At 39.1% G+C, this 20842-nt stretch overlaps 1 protein-coding gene across 4 annotated transcripts in view; it reads right to left on the bottom strand.

The window, feature by feature from the left end:
- Positions 1–20842, bottom strand: part of DCAF5 (DDB1 and CUL4 associated factor 5) — a 76259-nt gene that overhangs the window by 34618 nt on the left and 20799 nt on the right. For all 4 annotated transcript variants that reach the window (XM_010574166.1, XM_010574170.1, XM_010574169.1 and 1 more), the window contains exons 5-6: positions 20318–20447; positions 474–687 (exon numbers count right to left, since the gene is read on the bottom strand). In XM_010574166.1, the coding sequence (XP_010572468.1) occupies positions 474–687; positions 20318–20447 (344 nt within the window). The remainder of the gene's footprint in view (positions 1–473; positions 688–20317; positions 20448–20842) is intronic.

Genomic DNA, 20842 nt, shown 5'->3' with positions numbered 1-20842 from the left:
GGAGAAACATTACAATTTTAAATAAGAATCAGTAACTCTATAAAGCCACAATATTTATGTTTTGTGGGATTGCCTCTACTGCACTCAATAGCAGTATCAAAATGAAAGGAAGATCCTTCCTTATCACATGTAGATAACATTGTCTACTCATGGTTCTAAAATCCTATTAATTGGACCTAAAAAGCCTCCACAAATATTTTTCTTGTGAATATAACCTTCCAAGTAAGTATTAGATCACATCAAGCAAGAGGTAAAGTTTATCACATGCTTTGGTAGATGATTTTCTTCTTTCAGAGCCTATGTTATGAAACACTTTGAGCCTGAAAGTTGTGAAACAATTCTGAGGTAAGCCTACACGTGTCCTGCCTCCTGTTTTATCTCCTGAATCAGAAAAAACCCAAAAGCCTTACAGAGGTGGTTTCAAACACTCATGGAAACTCTGGAGATGCAGGACAGCATTGCTTGCTTATTACCTGATCACGATCACCTGCAAAACAGCAGCTCTTCATAGTACATGAGTTGAAGTACCCTTGGTTGTCAAACTGGAAGACAGGCAGCCGGCAATGGATGTCATAGAGGACCGGGGGAAGGCGCCGACGCAGTGCCAGCAGCTGGGTTCCATTGCTGTTGAACCGAACACTCATGGCACTCTGAAGGGAGAGGTTTCCACCATAGCGGAGGAGCGAACTGGGAAAAAAACAGAGGAAAAGAGTGAGATGGGCCACGCATATGAACTGAACTACTTAAAGACAGAACTCTCTTTAACCTTACATTTCATTTCAAACAAACAAGCCCAATAAACTATAATCTTATTTAGTTTCTGCTTCAAAGCATCAATTCCTGAACAAACTTGATTCAAAACCTGAATGACAAACTATCCAACAAAATGCTAAGACTATAAAGTCTTCAGAAGAGTCAAGTTAAAGACTGCAAGTAGTTTTGTTAATAACAAATACATTTCCTGCATAGCAGCAAAGTCTCAGAGTAGCCTCAGCCTTAAAAAGGCTTTTCTTGTACTTCTGGGATGTCTGCATTTGAGACTGACACTACCAGCACTCAGCTCTTTTTGTTCAGCTGGTGCCTGAATCCAGCCAGCCCAACTTTTTTTTTCCTCTGTTCTGGTACTGGATGGCATGTTCTCCGATTGTAGATACACTGATCATTATCTCACTTCTGCATCTGTTTACATTTCTACAGGGCATCAGAGGATGTTTGAACTCTACGATCAGTTCCAGCTGTCTTAAATAAAAGGCCATCTTACCAACAAATTATTGCAAGAAGTGCTAAAATAAGTTACATAGCTAATCTCAAACTTGCTTCATCTAAAAATATTGCCAAGTAGGCAAGACAATTATGCTACCATATGACACTATTACCCAAAACTCTAACATGGTTGAATTAGCTAGTTTCCTTGTTCCATATAAGGCTGTATGATCAGAGCTGGAGCATTTGTACCAGTTCTTATTGACATATACAAGACAAAACCAAAGGGCCACAAGTTTCCAGGCTCTCTCTTTAAAACAATAACAGATTATGGAATTTGCTCCATCCAGAAACCTAAAGATAATCAAAGCGTACCTGAAATTCAACTTGCATTGTACAGGCTTTCTGGTTTTTTTTCAAAGACTTAATTCAATCCATGTACTTGAAATGATTGCGTGTATGGAAAGGGATACAAAGAAGGAAGACATTTTATCCCTTTTTTGTTCAGCGATCACTGAAACCTCCTTAAGCAGCACCAGAGCTCGACCTTTTGTTAATAGGTTTTCAGCAATCCCCATCAAATCTTGTTAAGAGCTGTGACTTTTATGCACCTTCTGGACCAGACAAGGCATGCCAGCACAGAATTTGCAGATTCTACGGGGAAGTTTATTCATAGATTTTAATGCATTATACTTTCTGATGTAGCCCTCTGCCCCAATATTTGTGAAAAAATGAGTCACCCCACATGGATGCAAAGCCACATTCCATGCAGGTTGAAGCACGTATCATTATATGAGATACTGTAAAGTTAAAAAACTATTGTTCCTAAGCCAGACTTAAACAAAACCAAAAACAAAATAGAAGACTCCACGTAATGAATGCACTAGAAATGCACTGCTCTCACACACATGCAGTTTGTGAACTGAACAGTCAAAGCCAGGGTGCCGCAAAGGAACCAGAAGTCACATTTTCAAAGCCAGCTAGTAGGAGCTACAAGCTGGGCACCAAAACTTCTGAACACTTGTACGAGCATGAAGAGTCCTGCTCTCTCACATGTGTGAGAATTCTCCTCCTCCTAGGCAAAGCTGCTGAGATTCTCTTAATAGTGTTTATAGTTTTTAATAAAAACATGAGAAACTTTAATACCAGAAACTGTAACCTTAGAGACAAGGATTTAGGATCCCCCTCATCAGCCCTAGTTTCTGTTCATCAAGATCAATACTCAGCCAGCTCAAAATACTCAGTGAGGCATTAAAAAAAAAAAACAAAAAACAACAACAACAAAAAAAACCCCAAACCCAAAACACACATGACTTCTTTTTTCCCCTCCCCCTCTCCTGATAGGTTTGTGTAAGCCCAAAATTTTTTCTATGAAAGTTTCTACTTCCTTAAAAAAACAAACAAACAAAACCTCCCACAAAAATAAAAAACAAAAAAACAAAAAAAAACCCCAAACCAAACAAAAAAACCAACAACAAAAGAAACAACCAAAAAACCCCACAAACCACCAAAAACCCAACAAAAAAACCCCACCAAAACCCAAAACCCAACTAAAATCTCAACCCCCAAACCAGAATAAACCAACCCAGATTTTTTTGGCTAAGAAAGGTCAATTTTTCTATAAGAATATACGAGTTCCCCACCATGAATGTGCAGCAACCAGACTTAATGTTAAGGTACAGCCACCACTGCACCAAGACTAAGCCCCTTTCCTCATTACCTGTTACCCTCCTCAGTCTAAACCACAACCCAGAATTCTCTCCTGCCTACAAATGAGTGAGCCTACCAGATGCCCCATTCTTTCAAATCTTCAAGCAAAGTTTCCATGGTTACTATTATTATGCCCTGCCTGAAATATTTTGAGATTATGTTTTATAGTAATAGTAGTGTAATATTAAACTAGCTTCCATTCTGCTTACAGATGTTTTCATTAAGCTCCTATAGCAGTCAAAGCTATCAAAGAAAACACCTCTTGGAGTTGAATTCTGTATTGCATTTCAGTAACTTTAGTGTAACAAAGCTCTAAAAAAATATTTTACTCCAGAAATTAAATGAAGTAAGAAAGGCTAGAACTTCAGAAATTATGATCAAATAACAAGTCTAGAATTAAGGAGCTGCATAGTTAAGACCTCTCAAAAGATCCACAGCTTTGCCTATCTCATACCCTCACTCCACAAAATCTGGCCACATGTGTAATGGAAATACAGTTTGTGCTGCAGTTCCTTGAACATTTGGCTCAAAGGAAAAAGAAAAAAAGCCAAAAAACCCAAAACCCACACTAATAAAAAAAGGCAGTTGGCTAAGTTTGGCTGATAGAGAAAGAAATGCTAAATGCCATTCATATATGGGAGTGACATGCCAATGAGGTTCCCCACTTGCCTCAATTCTGTCCCCAAAAATCAGATTCTGTAGCTTCAAGTGCAGCATTTTGCCGCACTAATCACAAGACAGTGGTTTTCTTTTTTCCCCACCCTGCTGTGTCCTACTTGCTTCCCCTCTTCCTCTTTGAAAGGGTTTATTAAATTATCTGCACATTTTCCTTTAACAAGCTATGAAAAGAGGCAGCAGGTGGTCAGGTGGGGATGAGAAGAGACAAAGTGACCCCCCCTCCCCCCAGACATCCATTTCCTGACCCAAACAGAGGTTAAATATTTACTTGCTCCCTCTCCTCCTATGAGAAAACATCTAAGAGATATAGTCAGAAATATCATGGGGGGTGGTGGTATGGAGGGAGTGCAGCTCATGGCTCCATCTTGGTGGAAAACCTAGGAACCTAGCTCACAAATAGAGGACATAAAGGATTTGAGAAATCCCTCTTCCTCTGCCTCCTACTGCAGGCAGTGCACATGGTAGCAGTATTTAGAACTGAGTAACCCCAAGACTTCAGTATTTTCCATTACAAAATTTAGTTGATTATAGAACAACCATGCTGGCTTTTGGGGAAAAAAAAAAAAAAAGTAATTGCCCAAGATGTCTTCTAGAGTATTCCACTTCCATCAGAATTGCAGGAAAAAAGCAGTCAGCCATCTCCAAGAAATAGCTGGGGGAAGTTATGTTATTTTTTTACAGTATTACACCAGTGCTAATGCTCATTAGTACTAAAGAGGATGTGTGAATCAAGAAGCTCTAGAGATCTTCAAACTAATCAGAACCAGAGCTTTTGTTCTTTTTCTTTTTTTGGGGTGGGGAGGAAAGAGGAAGGGGAGAGCTGTGTTTAAGCACGTTCAGTGTTCAAATTACTATCTCTGCTTATCTGGTTGCATCATGGTGCTGCTCTGTACATTTAGTCAGTGCTACTTTTGGATTTTTTCACACAGGATTGCATAGGGCAGTGTAGAGATGCTTGGATATGTTGCTCATGTTAGAACTGCCACTTCTGCCTGCTCCTTATTGCATGCTCCAGCAAAGGAATTTCAGACGCAACACTTCCTTGCAGTTACTAAAAAGTTTACTGATGCATCAGACTAAAAGCAATACTCTCCTCTTGAAGACACAGACCATGACAGCTTGTGAGAAATCTGAAGACAATCCTAAAAGGGTACCTCTGAACAAGATGGGTGCCCCTTCTGCCAGAGGCATTATCTTTATGAATCCAGACCTAGACTACTTTGGGATTTAGTCTGCTTCCAAATTTGGCTCACCCAGCCAGCCGTGGAATGCTGATGTTGCCTACCAGCTCTGGAAGCAATAGAGAGACACATGCACTTCTGAGTTTTTAAAAAAGTGATCTTGTATGATTAAGAGAAATATTTAGTCCACAGATGGAACATAACAATCCAAACACACATGCCAGAGCAAGGCTGAGGAGGGAGAGAATGGACAGTTACATGCAATATGGTCATTTCCGTAGTTGGATATGCTGCACACAGGCAGCACTCAAGTGTTAACTAAATACCAGCTCAGCCAAACAATGGAAGGCTTTCAATCCGAGAGTAGCACCGCTAATGTAAATAAGTATGTTTCTGCTGGCAGCTAGCAGGGTGAGGGAAGAAATAGTCTCACTGCACTCAGAATTTGCAAGAAAAGTCTATACCTGAAACAAACGTTTCCCTCTCCTCCTCTCTCCCCTTCTGTAAACAAAGAAGTTGTTTCACTCTTTTTTGAAAAGTCGACTGCCTGAGTGGTAACATAAGCTTAACCCAGGCTATTAAAAAGTTAGCTTGGCAACAGACAGTGGCCATTAAACCTGAGAGAAGATCAATGTCTGGGTAGAAATAAAATAATAGCAGCATGCACTACAGCATTAAATAGAACCATTAAATAAACCCACTGAATAGCTTTTCTTGATAAGCTACAAATCTGACAATGAACTGCAGTACAGATACTGTCCTTGGGAAATGAGTGTCACTTAAAAGGGAGAAGGAAGGAAGGGAGAAAGTGTTGATATCATGAACAGCAGTGTGTGAAACTAACTTAATGAAAGAATGACCTTAAAAGGAAAAAATGAATTGAATGCTCGTCACTAATACACACCATTGCATACAACTGTGTTTGTCAGCATTTCTGTAACCACAAAATTGAGGAACTTCTAACTGTACAAAAAGAACTGGAATGAAACTTGGCAAACAGAATCTTGGCCTGGAAAACTGCAGAAAGGTTTGGGGTTTTATTTGGAAGAAAGTTATTCTGTGTGTGCAAAAACATACACAATTCTTATTTAGTCTGCAGCAAACACTTAGAAAGAACCAAATGAACAAATAATACAAAAGCAAGCACAAGATCAATTAACATGCATTTTTTTTTTTTTTTTTTTAAGTAGATTACAAGTCTCACGGAAATCTCAAGACAGTTTCTTTGAAAATCAGATAAACCATGTCCAAGCATATGGAGTTTCTCTGTATGTATTCAGAAGTGTTAACAAATGTGAAGGAAGTCCATCAGTCTTAAGATTAAAAACATACATAAGCAATACTCAGGATTTTATTATTTCTCAGTAACATGCTCATTTTTCTAAATTCTGTCATCACTATTCCTGATTATCTCACTACCTTTACAAGAACTCTCGTCAAGAACTACATCCCCAGAATCCTTAACAGGAAGTAAGGGGTATTTGCTTGGACTTTAAAGAATAACCAAATAAAATAAAGGCTGTGTATTGTTAGCAAAACTAAACACCTTTACTTTCCTTCAAAAAGAACATACAAGTAAAATCAACTGTTTCTACCAGGACTGGAAAAGTAGGGAATTTAGGTTGAAGATTCTGCATGTTCAAGAACATGTCATTCCTTCTGTTCTTTACTGTTAGGGTCAGGAACATGTAAATTAGTATAAAAAGGAATCCCCTGTCATTAATAAACTTTCATGCATGGCAAGCTCTAAGGTGAACAGAAGCCTCACCTCCAAACCAGGAGGGCAATAATTTATTAATTTTTTTATTAAAAGAGATTCTTATCTGTTAAATGACTTCAGAATCTGGAGCCTTAGAACATCAAACATCACCAGATTTACGTATCCAGAGCAGCCAGACTTCATAACAGCAAAGGCTTGTGTGGTTTGGCCCTTATGATCTAATTGAATCACTGAACGCTAATGTTGCTTCACCAGTGATCTCCGGCAGTTCTCCAAAAAGCATTATGTTTTCCTTTATTCTGCCTTCATTCACAGGAAAAAAACCTACAGAATTTAAGTATTTTGAGGAATATGACACAAGCAGAGACATAAAGTATACTAAACTCTCCCCCTCATCTGTATTACTTTTATCCTTTTAGGACTTAAGGCTTACCTCTGCCATTACAGCAATTAAACAAGTAGCAAGTGACAACAACAAACAAAAAAACCCCTATTTGTTTGAATGTTTCACATCCTCCTCCAGCTCTATCCGAGGTTTGTTTTGGTCTTATTACAGACCTGTTCCCAAACATTCTCACTGTCCTAGGCTTGCCCTCACTACAGATCGGAGAGTCAGTGGGCACAAGAATGTTCTATTCCCACTCTCTGCTTGAATCATTTAGGTGTTACTGTAATGTAAGTAATAAAAGAGATCTAGTAGACAGTAAAATAGTTTCGCAGGAAGAGAAAAAAACAAACCAAAACCATTTAGCCAGATTAAAAAAGAAAGTCGAGAATACAAAGTAAAGAGCAACTGTCCGACAACCACAAGCAAGCTAGCTAGATCACCTGATCATTTTCCTCCTTTTCTAATCCCTAAATTCTACAGTTGGAGCCCATTATTCAGCCTGTTCAGAAATAGTACCTTGTAGGATGGATGTACCTTGTAGGCAGACTGTGAGAGAGAACACTGGTTAGCTGAATCCAGCAAAACACAAAGGAGTAGGTTCCATCAGATAACTAGAGAAGATGCAAATGCAGCCAGACGTGGCATGGGAAGATGACCTTTAGGCCAAATGAAGGAACAGGAACTGCTTCCAAAATGAAGCACACAGCAAAGTCAGTATAACAGAAAGAGCACAGATACCAGAGAACGTTACCTCAAAAATACTCTGAGTGTAACAGTTGGTAATTCCTGCTGAAGAGTAAAGGCATTTTCACACCTTAGTGTCTATGCAAAAGCAATCACATATCAATACTGCAGTTCTACAAAGCATTTTTTCCTACATATGTTTCTGTGCTGCAATTCTTCTATTGCATTAGGAAAGCTGAGTAACATCAGCCACAGATTTGTTCTCTCATCCAATAATATATATACACTCACCCCCCTTCTTTTCTCTAGCAAAGCTGCATGAATTTTTAATTTACCAAAGCTACAAAAGCTGAAATTAAAAAAAAAAAAAAAAAAAAGAGAGCAGCAACAAGAAACTACGCCTTTCTTTTAACAGGAAAAATGGCAAGATCCAAGATGCTCCTGTCCTGCAGAAGTCCAGTCTTGAAAGAGTAAAGATTTTGCCTCTAATAGGTACAAGATGAATAGAAATTATCACGTAAAGCTAAATGAAGGCAACTGCACACACAACTTTGGTCTCATCAAGTTGGTTCCACCACTGTTTCCCATGAACTGATGTTTCAAAGACTAATTCCCTTGTCTTACAATAGCATTGAACTAACATTTCAGATGTTCTCCCAGGGAATGCACTAAGAGGATCTCTCCCTTGTATTCAGTCATCAGTAATTTTTAATTTTATTTTATTTTAAGTAAAAAATGGTATCTCTTATTTCCCTCCTTATTAAAATGAGGCATAAAGGCACTTAGGGCAAGGTTTATATGATCACAGACTTATTTCCTTAAGAAAGCAGGCTACAAAAAACCATTAAATCAGAGCTTCTTTTGAACAACAGATTACTATTTTATACTTTTTAAATTTGCATTGCAAGGACAATACTTTGCACTTTAAATTCTTGCTTTAGAAAGACCTGTGTGTTAGAGAATTTCAAAGCTAACAAAAAGATTAAGCATCATGAGGCTTTTGAAGTAGGCAGTATTCCCATTCCTTGATACAGGAAAAACAGGGCAAGAAAGTTCAATCAACAGACATATCTAACACTGTGAAACAAAACCAGGTTTCCTGACTTCTTGTTTACTGCATGAAGCTACTTATATTCTTGAAAACTGTGAACCTGAATACCACTGGTGCTTCTGGGAGCAAGCTGGATCCCACAGAGCAAAAGGTCAGTATCTAGCTTAAAGTGCCCAGCCAGAACCAAACCAGGGCTAGTGTGGGGGTGCTGGTAGGTATGAAAAAGTTTAATCATCAAATCAGAAAATCCCCATGCATATGATGGAGGGCTAACTATCTACAACGGATAGTGTGATTTTATCTAATGAAGGTTTGAGAAAACTACTACTAAACCAACTCAGGAAAAGCAGAACAGAAGAGTCACCATAGCCCTATCTGAAGGATTAAAAGCTGAACTACTAACAATACACATTTTTATTATACAGTTTGAACCTCAGTATTCCAAAACTGAGTTGTGTGTCTGATGAACAAATCTGGTGATGCTAGAGGAAAGTAAAAAAATCTTTCTTTCTGACATTGAAAAAAACAAACTTCAAAGATCTTCAGTTTGCACATCAGTGGACTAACCTGAATACACTCCACTACAGGAAGGATACCAGCCTAAACATAGAAAAAGCTAAGCTAAACCCTCCATCCCAAGAGGGGCTGACAAGTTCAGGCATAAAGCAGGACTGCAAATGAGGTAAGGAATGTGTACATCTAAAGCAGAAGCTAAGTGAGAGGGTCTTTCCTATGGTACCGTCTCTACAATAAGGACAAGACGTAAAGGTGGGAAAAAGAGACTACAGCACCGGCTTCACAACACTTGAATACCAGGCAGCATATGGCTGACTTGCACACATACTTAAGTATTTCTAGAGTATCTATTAGTTGGTGCTCACACCAGCAACAGAAAAGATCACTTGCTCCAGAGTAAAAAAATCTAGCAATATATTCCCTGATTTACACCTTTTGCAACTTCAGCGCTGCACTTCTGTCCTTAAAAGGCAAAAAGAAAAGAAAGAATAAAAGAAAAAAGCATCAACTGGCCGGAAGTGGCAATCACAAAAAAAGGAGTCCACATACAGGGAAGTGCTCTTCCCAGCAGAAATACCACTTAAGCCATCAGCATGACTAAAGCCTTAATGACTGTCACCATCTGTCTTTGCCCAAGTCGAAAATTCTTATTTGCAAGTACTCCCTTTTTTTCTTCAGTGGCCCTAGAAAGTGCCACTAGAAAGGCAGAGGAAACTACCTTGAGATGTTTCTAACACTAAAGAAGTAATTTGATTTTGGCTAAACCTGTGGCAGACAGTTCGGAGATTTATTTATGGTTGCGATAAGGAAAACAAACCCAAAAAACATCCCAAGAATACCACTACCCTAGATCCCATTACCATTCAAAAGTTCCTTCAACACAACCCAAAGATCTCCAGAAAAGAATAATTCAATCCCAATGAATTTAAGCAACAAACAGCTCACTTTCTCTGACATTAAAAGGAACTTTTAAGAAATAATAGAAAACAAATAGGTGGAAAAATTTTTTTTTTTAAAAAATAAAAATCTAAGTTTAGCTTCTATGTTATTTGGGGCAAATACGCCAAGTCAGACCTGTCAGGAGAGCTTCAAATTCTAGGTTGAGACACAGTTCAGTTGATCTGCCTCAGTAGCACAGAAGCAAAACAGATGAGGATGGTACATGTGTGGGATGAGTTGTATTTCCTGAACTGGGAGACAAATAGTTATTTAAACTATTTGAGGTGGTGTGGTTGACCCACACTGCTGAGTGCCTAAATAGCACTTAAAATTTGTTATACTGTCACCTAGCTAAATTAATTACTTCAAGCAGCATAAAGCAAGTCAAAATTCACAACAAATGGTTCAACTGGGAAGGGAAAGAAATGAACTGATAAGCTTGACATGAAAAAGTGGTTGCCAAGATAACACATTTTTCCTGCACTCATTAATACAGTGTTCTGCTCAGAGCAGGACTGACAAAGGTCTCCAAACACAAACAGGCAGCACACTTCTGTTGCACTGAAATAATTTAAACAGGTAGCTGCCAATTCGATGATGTAGAGAACTCCTCCATCTGTAGGTATTTTGGCAATCCCAAAGCTCACACATTAGAACTGATTAGAAATCACAAGCTTCTTTCCTTTACATCCAGGGTCAAAATGCAAAACAGTCAAAAAAACTGCTTAAATCTCCACACACTATTCCTGCCATCCCATTCCTGTAGCCATCATGTAACTTCTTATTAAACACCTGTAAGGAAAAAAAAATTACAACCAAAGATACTACTTTGAGAAAATTCCTAATCCACCAGTTCTAGCCTCTAAAGAGCCCAGAATCTCACAAAACTCATTGTCAGAAGCAAACCCTGTGGTTACTCCCTGGATTAATATTCCCTGCAACACAATCATCAACAATACTGGATCCCACACTTGCACTTCCAGAAGTTCAGTATTCCAGCCAACATACCAGACATCTTGGTAACACACAGATAAAACTAGGCAACAGCTACTTTTTAGAGTTAGCCTAGGAAGGTAAGCTAGAAAGGATAAAACTCAGCATGTACATGAGCATTTCCCAGGAAATAACTGCTGTCTCTGTTCTAGTACGATCTTTAAGGATCAAATACCTTGAAGGTATGAGCCTGGAAACTAAAATTGGCAACCATTGGAGACCTAAATCTATGGACTTGGACTCAGTTACAGTGCTGGTTTTATGACCTTAGAATACCTTTTGCATCACCACACAGGTTTTCTAAAGTCCTCTCTATGCAACGGGCTATAAATATCACCTATGGTACAGAGCTGCAGCTACTCATCATCTCCCTTTCCCTTGCACTCCCACCCATCAACAGAAAAAAACCAACAAAATAAACCATGTCTCTATTCAGAGGTAATACTTAGCCCTCTCTTGCAAAGATGGTCTATTTGACATGCATCTAACTTAACTCTGAAGAACTGTTCTGAAATTGCCTGTAGTTCTGGCAGCTACCACTTTTATTTCAAAACCAACAATGGACTTATGACCCTGAAACCTAGCTTTTTCAGCTACATGTCAGCATGTCAATCTAACACAAACCACCTGCAAGACTTCTACGTCCTCAGATTATCATGAGTACAGAGATATTCCATACCCCTCTGTAGAATGAAGTCATGTAGTACATACAGTGTTTTCCTCTTGCTATCAGAGACCACTGATCCAGGAACAAGAAGGTAATGCTCATCAGGTCTTTAAAAGGCTGTGAACTAAATGAAACAAGTGAAACTATAAGGCAAAGTAATCAGGAGCCAAGAACTGGATTTTCAGAAGTACCGAGTACCTGTGATTTCCAATAGATTGGGACCAGAAGTTACGCATTCAGTACATTAAGAGTTGGATTGTGTTTTCTTGCAGCGCGACTAAGCTGCATACCTAGTAATTAGCACCTGGCAGAAAAAGTTCTGTTCAAGACACAGACTTTAGAGAACACACTATCTGTTGGAGACCCAGCAGCACAGCACAGCCACATCCTTCAAAGTCCTCCACACACTGGCAAGATCAACATACCCTGACATTCATAAACATGCTAAAAAGAGTTCTCCCTCAAGATCCCCCTGAATCTAATGAGTCTATTACAGGAAAGAAATTTCCATCTCTATATACTCCTTACTACTTAATGAGCTAATTGCTAGGTGATTCACTGATCTCTAACAACAGGTATTCTTCATCCATAGCTTGGGAGTTTCCTTCCTCTGAATTCTCAGTGCAGGGGGCAAATTTTATATTAGTTTGAAGTCCATTATGAAAGCCTTCCTGATTGGTGTTTTTTGAGACACAAATATTCATTTAATGTGAGCTAAAAAAGCTTGCTTAAAAAGGCTTTGAACTGCAGTTACTCCTCAGCCAAGGCAAAGAAAGAAATCAGAGTTCAATTAGTGTTCCTGTTTGGCTTTGTCTGTAAAGCATTGATGGAAAACACTGAAATTGACACTCCTTTAACTTGGGCTTATTACAACTTGTATGATCAAGCTGGCTTTTAAAATATGCCATAAGGTTTACAGTCACCAAGGGATACCAGGTTTGCTCTGGTGGTCAAGGATTTTTTTAGCTCATCATTGGGCTTTTTGAGTACATTGACTTGTAACTACACAGACAGCATAGGCCTCCTGAACTTTCAGAAGAATCTTAAAAACTTCTATCACACATAAACATTTCTACCTCACTCAGAGCTTGAATCCAGTAATCCAATACTTAAGTTCTGGGGACAAAAGTGTTCCCAGAACTCAACACTCAAGACCGGTGTCCTGGAACACCATGTTGTACTGCAGGAACATAAAAAGTCAAGTGTCAAGCAGAAACACTCTGCTTATGGTTTATTCTCATGAAACAGGCAGCCTTGGAAGGTAAATCTTCCTCAACTTTGGCTATGTTTCACCTCTTCTACTTTGTAAAAGGCCACCAGGAATGCTTGTAAGGAACATGCTGATGAGACAAAAAAGGGGAAGGTTAGTGTAGCAAAAGAAACTGAAGCAAGTAAAACAGTAATGCCACAAACAGCTGAGCATATCCAATATCACTGCTCCTCAAACAAGGAAGGTCCGGATTCCTTCTTATCTCCTCAGCGTTACAGGCTCCCCTGTCTCTTCTCCAGCTATGCTATTCACTGGGCCCTCCCCAAACCTAGTTCAACTTGCTAGGCCATAGGAAAGCTACAAAGCTTTTCCAGGTTAGTTTTCTAACCTAGCATGATGAGTTGACTCAAAAAACAGGTCAACCACAGCATTAGTGCAATGGACATAGCGGGAATGAGGGCCTGGGAGCTTTTACATAAGCCCTCCCAGGCTCACAAAAATGCACTGAGATACGTATTTCTGATAGTAACCCAAGACTTAGCACCTTAACCCTTGAACTGGACACACAAATGGATCCCACTGTGTAAAAAGCACAGGCTCAACAGTCCCGTCACAAGCAGAAAATGCTTCTGTGAACAGCCTTTTTGTAATATGAAAACCAGTTTAAAAGTATGTGATCATCATTAATAGGACAGGCCAACAATTTTGATGTCAAAAACTTCCAGATTAGTTGATATAAGGGGGGTAGGGTGGGGAACACAGGAAAAAGAAAGAATTAAGGGGATAATTATCATATTATCTTAGGGAAAAAAGCAGCCTTTTGATTTCAGTGAAAAGGAGATGGGCATGGGGCTGCATGGAAAAGGGGAGGAAGGGAGAACATGAGTACCTAAAAAGAGCTGGAGTTACACAGTAGTTGCTTGAAATATATATGTAAACTGACTTGCTGAGTTGCCCCCAGCAATTCTGTAACAATACATATTTGCAATACATATTTTATTGTAAACAGTTTAAGATGCACAGCTTCCAGACCCCATCTAGTGGTGTGAGTGTCTTATAACAGCTTCATTAATCAAGACCACATTTAAGCTTTTCAGTGCACCGTTTTTAAAAAAGAAACAATACAGTTGGTTTCAGTTTAATGTCCACCTGAAAGAATGGCAATACTCACACGTTCTAAAAATAGCAGAATAGACTTCCAGAATCACTAGTCAACTTGTAATCCTGCTGGACTTATATTAGTTCTATTTTAACAGTGATTCATTCATATGCTATTTTTGAGGAGCCAGCCCACCACATTCAAATCTTATTAGTATACTGGGGGAGAAGGGGGGAATCTCAATTGCTGCACTAAATCTGAGACAGAGGAGATATCAAGCTGTGAATGAACTTTGGGAAAAAGCAAAATGAATCCGCCTCTGTATCCTGACTCAGTCAGCAAGACTAATCAAATTAGGACTATTTGAAGTGAGCTAAACTTTTCACAATTCAGAGCTGTGCAACTGTCTCTAAATTTCCCCATGCATGCCAAGAAATGCTGGCTTTTCAATTACCTTCTTCACTATAGTAGCCAAGCATAAAGCACTCCCACAGCCTCCCATCAGAAAGTTAACCAATTTCACAGCATATGAATAAAATCTACTCATAATCAGGACTTTTTTCTAACCCTAAGAATATTTTATTTTTAATTTGTAGAGGTGTTCAGTGTTGCCTGACTAAAACCAGCAGATAAAACCAACTCTCCTGGCTGGAGGCATTTATCAGCAAGCTACAGGACAAACTCTCCTACAACCCAACTGGAGAAGAGCCATGTATTTTGGAGAAAAATACTCTTGTGTAGAAATCCTCAGATTTTCTGGATAAATAAGTAGATGCAGCTCATTTGTTTCTTACCAGCAGTGGAATCTATATCTGAATTCTCTAACCTACTAGGATATTACTACTCCATTAAAGATTTTGAAAATTTAGAGCCATTAATTCAAAACTGCACAATTAGCCGTATTCCACTGACTCCATACAAGTTTAGAAGTTAATAGCAAATCACCCCTTGTCTGACACTGCATCATCAAGCTGAACAAAGTTAAAGAAAAACTATACCTCACCTGAGGAGCCTCTGCTGGTTAAAACCAGAAATTCAGCATTAAGCCTGATCCCCTTCAAATGAGTGAAGGCCAGCTGAATCCTGTGGCCTTATCAATCCTCACCTATATCTGTAAACTGTATTACTGCACCAGTGCTGTTGGTCGTAATACATGTTATCTGAAGGTATTGCTAGCTACAGTACTGCTATTGGCCACAAACAGCTAGTCTTCGGCATTCCAGGCTTTTCATTTGCTTTCTGGATTTTGCAGGAGAGCAGCAGCAGGATTCCCCAGAACAGTCTCCAGTTATGAAGCAAACCAAGTAGTGGCTGCATCAGTTTAACTCTGTCTCCATCTGAGAACTAAGAGAGAACAGGACAGTAGTTGGGGGAAATGCGTTTTACATGAAGTGTTATACTAGCAGCAAATTATTAACTCTATATAACCATTTCACCTTTCCCACACTGGAGGAGTGCTGCAGCCCTGCTTAACCCACTAGAAGTTACTATTTTGGCAATCCACAGCAAACATCTAAAAGTATCTACACTTCCTGCCCTTCTTTCTACCCATTCAACCCCTAATCAAAACCCTACTACCATACATCATGACAAAAGAGCTAAAGTTTACCTGATCTAGTCATTTCTGCTAGCACCACAGGTAGAACGACAGGACTGAAACTCCCACAATGGCCACAGTATTATGAAGGATTACATCAATACTGAAAAAAAGGAGGAATTTCCCTTGGCAACTTGTGGCATAAAATAAAGTCCTTCACAAGTGAACTTCATGCACAGCAATGGAAATAAAAAGGTAGGCTAGAGAAGGAATAGACAGATCTAGCAATTTTATATTATAGTTATATATTGTGCTATTCAACAATCCCAGCAAGTTAATACTTCCACATTGTGTCCCCCAGAAGCCTCTATTTGCTCAATCTTCCTACATCTCAGGCAGTGTTACATTTTCTTGAGTACTGATGACAGTATAAAAGAGAGGTACAAACCTGTAGAGAACCAAGGTTTTCCACTATTAGAAGACTTTTATGACATTGAGGAAAGCAGCTGATGCAGTAGCCCTTCTTTGCTGTGCTAGTGTTCTGGCATGCAAGTTACACAGGCAGCTTCCTGTTTACCCTTAATTTATGGAGAACTTCAGGGTTGTTTAACCCATTCTGCCTATAAAATTCATCAGCCAAAACGCTTTTGGCACACTTCTTACCTGAAACTACACTTTGTGTCCTTTATTCTTAATAAGAAAATGGAAAATATACACAAACTCCCTCACATACCGATTTCAGTTCTATGTAAACTCTATCACAGGTACTTACAGCATTATGTGGATTACTTCATCCTTAACAAAACCTTTTTTTTCCCCTGATAATTAAGTTCACAGTGTATTTTCCCCAGAAGAGACTATAACAAACTAAAATCCACAGACGAAAATCTAAATTCTGGCTTCCACTTCCTCACTGGAGCGAGGATTGTATCTTAACTGATCTACAAATCAACAAAATTGTTTCCTCATAAGACAAAGTGAATTGGCCCCAAATACATTAAAAATCAAGTTCCATATTTCTAGATTAGCAAACTAGATCTGCAGAGACCAGTGGGAGTTTTGGCAAATGTTCTGCTATTTTAATAAAGACTAAAAATCCAGTCTCATTTATTTAAATACAAAGGACTCCGGCTTCGGCCACCCACTAGCAGGACACAGCTCACTCTGACAGTCGGCTTCCCTGAGAACTTCCTGGGAACAAACTACAGTGGCAGCAGAGTGCTTTATGACCCTTTTTTTCCCCTCAGCCAAGCATACCCTTCTCACCATGTTTTGGGCACATCTCTGATCAAGCAAAGGAGGAAAGCTGATGGCTGTCCCAGAAAAGTGGCAGCTGAAAGCAGAATTATCAGCTGCATTAAGTTACAGCTTGCTCAGCCCAAGTCTGAGGCTCTAAATACCAGCCAACAGCATTTACTTGGTGAGGAGCAGCCTGTCTCTTACTACTTACTTTCCTGTTTCCAAGTCCTCTGGGGAGGAGAGGGCTGTAGGCAGGAAGCATGTGCCTATTTTACACAATGCACCACACCTAGTAGGTGCAAATGCTTTAAATTCAGTACTTAAGGGAACAGCTGTGTGGTATACACAGTGTATGTCCAACTGTACAATAAGGGTTTTGGACACGTTCCCCTATGCAGGAAAAAGTGGCGTGACCTATCCACCTCTGAATTTCAGCACTGTAGTTCCAAGGTATGACGTTTAACCATCACCATTTAGCTTTTAATTGGAAAGATTTACTTTGATCAGATTAGGACCAGAAAAGGGTAGCTCTTGTCCATCAGATGTAAGCATACAAGCTTCCACAATTTAATTTATTCAAGCCCTTCAAGACGACCCAGAGGTTCTAACGTAAGAAACCCTTTCCCCTCCGCTTTCATCGTTCAAAACAGACTGTAGAATTCAGATTTGTCAAAGGTTATTAAATCTTTCATAGTGATGCTAAACCTGGAGAAATATGAATTACTTGCCAAGAAGCATTACCAATTAAGTTCTGTTATAACTATTTTATATTTGGCATTAGAAAGAACAATGCCACGATACAACTAAAAATGTATGTCCTTAAATATATGAGCACAGACTATTATCACATACACACACAGCAGCCTCCAACAAGCTCACAGCAAGCACTTTGCCTTGTGGTTAAGACTGAGGAGAAGGCAGGATAGCATCTAGACTGGAGATCTGAGTTTCCATGACCTGATAGCTGCTACCACCCCAAGCAATTAACAGTTTCATATATAAGCTGAGAAACTTTGGGAGATCAAAGTCTCAATGAGAATAGCTAAAAAATTAACAAAAAGGCACTATTTCCACTATTACAGAGCAGCTGTTAAAATCTGTAAGAGAAGAATTCCTTACTCAAGTAATCTGCTCCGGCATTTGTCAGGGTCAATGCTTGTATCCTTAGTGGTACTTAGAATAGAATCATAGAATTGTTTGGGTTGGAAAAGGCCTTTAAGATCACTGAATCCAACCGTTAACCTACCACTGCCAAGTCCACCACTAAACCATGTCCCTAAGCACCACATCTACATGTCTTTTAAATACCTCCAGGGACAGTGACTCCACCACTTCCCTGGGCAGCCTGTTCCAATGCTTGACAACCCTTTGGATATTAGGAAAAATTCTTCACCAAATCTAAACCTCCACTGGCACAACTCAAGGCCATTTCCTCTCGTCCTGTCACCTGTTACTTGGGAGAAAAGACTGACACCCACCTTGCTACAGCCTCCTTTCAAGTAGTTGTAGAGAGCGATAAGGTCTTCCCTCAGCCTCCTTTTCTCCAGGCTAAACAGCCCCAGTTCCCTCAGCCGCTCCTCACAGGACTTGTGCTCTAGCTGAAGCTCTTCACCAGCTTCATTGCCCTTCTCTGGACACTTCCTCTCTCTATTCCTGTTAGCCTTGTACAACCTTTCCAGCTATATGGGGTGATACCATTTCAATTTGCTATTCAAGTGAAAGACTTCATCTAAATTTTGCATCCATATAGAATTTCTATTGATATAAACTATACCACTCTACCAACATCATTCCTTCTATATATTCACACTCTGAGAATAAACATCTGAAGATAAATGTTTTGGGATAACGCCCTTCCGAAAACAAGACCAACTCAACCTGTGGAAGTTCTTAAATCACAAAACTGAGGTAGAAGCTGAAAAGCAAAGAATCCTGCAAAACTAGTATGAGGCCAGCTGGCTTGGCAAGAGGAAACCAACTTTGTCCATATTAGTTCACAAGGAAAAACCAGGCATGAATTGAAGTTAAAATGACAGAAATTTTATGGGGAAAAAAACCAAGAAACATGTTTTCTAAGAGCAAAATAATCCTAACTTCTTATATTTCTCTCCCTCTATCCAGTAAATGCTGAAGTTAGTAAGTAACTTTCTAACATCAAACTAAGACCTAGACATAAAGAGTTTGACAGGGATAAGAGAAGACAGCTTACACCACTTCCTAACCCCCTCCCAGTTAAATTTTATCAAACCTAAATTTAACAGCAGACTGTACAACAGCTGCCAACAAGGGCTCTGGCAAACTTTACAAACATGAGCAAGCTCTAGAGCCACCAGCATCAGCAAACCAATTCTGATTCAAGCTTAAAAATAAAGAACAGTTCAAACCATTAATGTTTACAATTTAGGAATAATAAACCCTCCTGAAACCATAATTTAGTTGCTATTGTAATGGATGTCTAAACATTTCAGAATTTTTTTAAAGCCAGTTATAACTAACTTCATATGAGATTTCTTTTTCTGTCTCTACAGTACAAACCCAAGAAGAATTTTTAGTGATATGCACTTCTAGACATGCCAAGAAATTCATCAATAAGGGGAGAGTCAAGTATATGCTACAGAAGGTTTTAAATAGCTGAGGCTACTGCTCTGTAAAACAAGTACTACCTGTTTTCCCCTCTTTTCACCTTTTTAAAATTATCCTTTCTGTGTTTACACTTGTAACTGGACATGTAAACATAAAAGTTGCAGGGGAGAAACATTTACTTGAGGTACTCAAATTTTTTTCTGATTATTATGATAAAAAAGGGTAATTACTTTCAAAATCTGAAAGACTGAAAAAGACTTCAACAGAAGCTTAATCTCTCATGCATGCCAAACTCCGGTATCAGACATTGCACACGTCCACTTTAGAAGCCAGTCTAACCGCACTTCATGCTGCAAACTTATTCTCTTCTTTTCATTTGTTTAAAGTTCTATGCAAATCTGGAAGCATATTATGCAGCCAAACTGATTATCCAGGTGTCTGTATTATCCAGGAAGTCATATAAAACTCTTAAGTGCTAAGTAAAAAGCTGCCTTGACCACAATCTCTAGTCAGCCACTGAAAACTGAGCTGGGCAGAAAAAACAAACTGTAAACCAAGCAGTGCCTACCACAGCTTCTTCCAGTATTAGCAAGCCAGTGCTAAATATAATGATGAGAACTTGACGCAACAATCCGAGTTAATCTGCAGTGGTAAGGCCAGGCAGGCTTCCAAAAAATCACTTACCTTAACATTGAAGATTTAGCCCCATTTTAAAACAAATTAGATTGTATGTATGAAGAAGAACATTAATTATGAAAAATAATTTAATTCAGCATTACTAACATTGCTGTTAACTTTGTTCTGCATCTCTTCTTCCCATCGTATGTTCTGACTTAAAAAAAAAAAAAGAGAGTGGCATGCCATCAGCTCTCATGGGAAAGAAATAGCACAGCATAAGACAAGGACAGCCAGATCATACCTCTGAGGTTTACGAATATCCCAGAGTCCCACACCTTCCTTAGAGTTGGCAGTAGCCAGTAATCTGGGTTCTACTGGATTAAACATCACACTGTGAAAGGCTGATGGGTAGTGTGCCAAGCAGAAGGGCTCTGTTGAAAAAGTTGAGATTTCAGACATAAGAACAAACAACGCACACAACTGTTTGATGCAATGAGTTTGGCAGCTTAATAAGGAAACAGCATAACAAGATCTGAAGATGTGGAGACATGTTCAAACCATTTCTCAAGATGACACATCCAAAGCAATATAAAACCTAAGGTTTTAAAATCCACCCACATGTACATTAACTTTGTCTAAATATGGAAAAGGACATATACTGGATTTCAAGACACAATTTTGCTTACGGAAGGTTACCAGAGTTTAAAACTAGCCACTCAAAGATCAAGTATTTCAATCTTCTTAAGGTTCATGACCAAACGGTCATCTAATAAGCACTATACATTGGGGGGGGGGGGGGGGGCCTTCAAAGGTTCCCCAAAAATTC

The sequence above is a fragment of the Haliaeetus leucocephalus genome, unplaced genomic scaffold (genome assembly GCF_000737465.1).
Source record: "Haliaeetus leucocephalus isolate CR32 unplaced genomic scaffold, Haliaeetus_leucocephalus-4.0 Scaffold417, whole genome shotgun sequence".
NCBI classification, from domain to species: domain Eukaryota; kingdom Metazoa; phylum Chordata; class Aves; order Accipitriformes; family Accipitridae; genus Haliaeetus; species Haliaeetus leucocephalus.
Note: the sequence above shows the minus strand (reverse complement) of the source record. Positions and strands in the feature narration are given on the sequence as shown.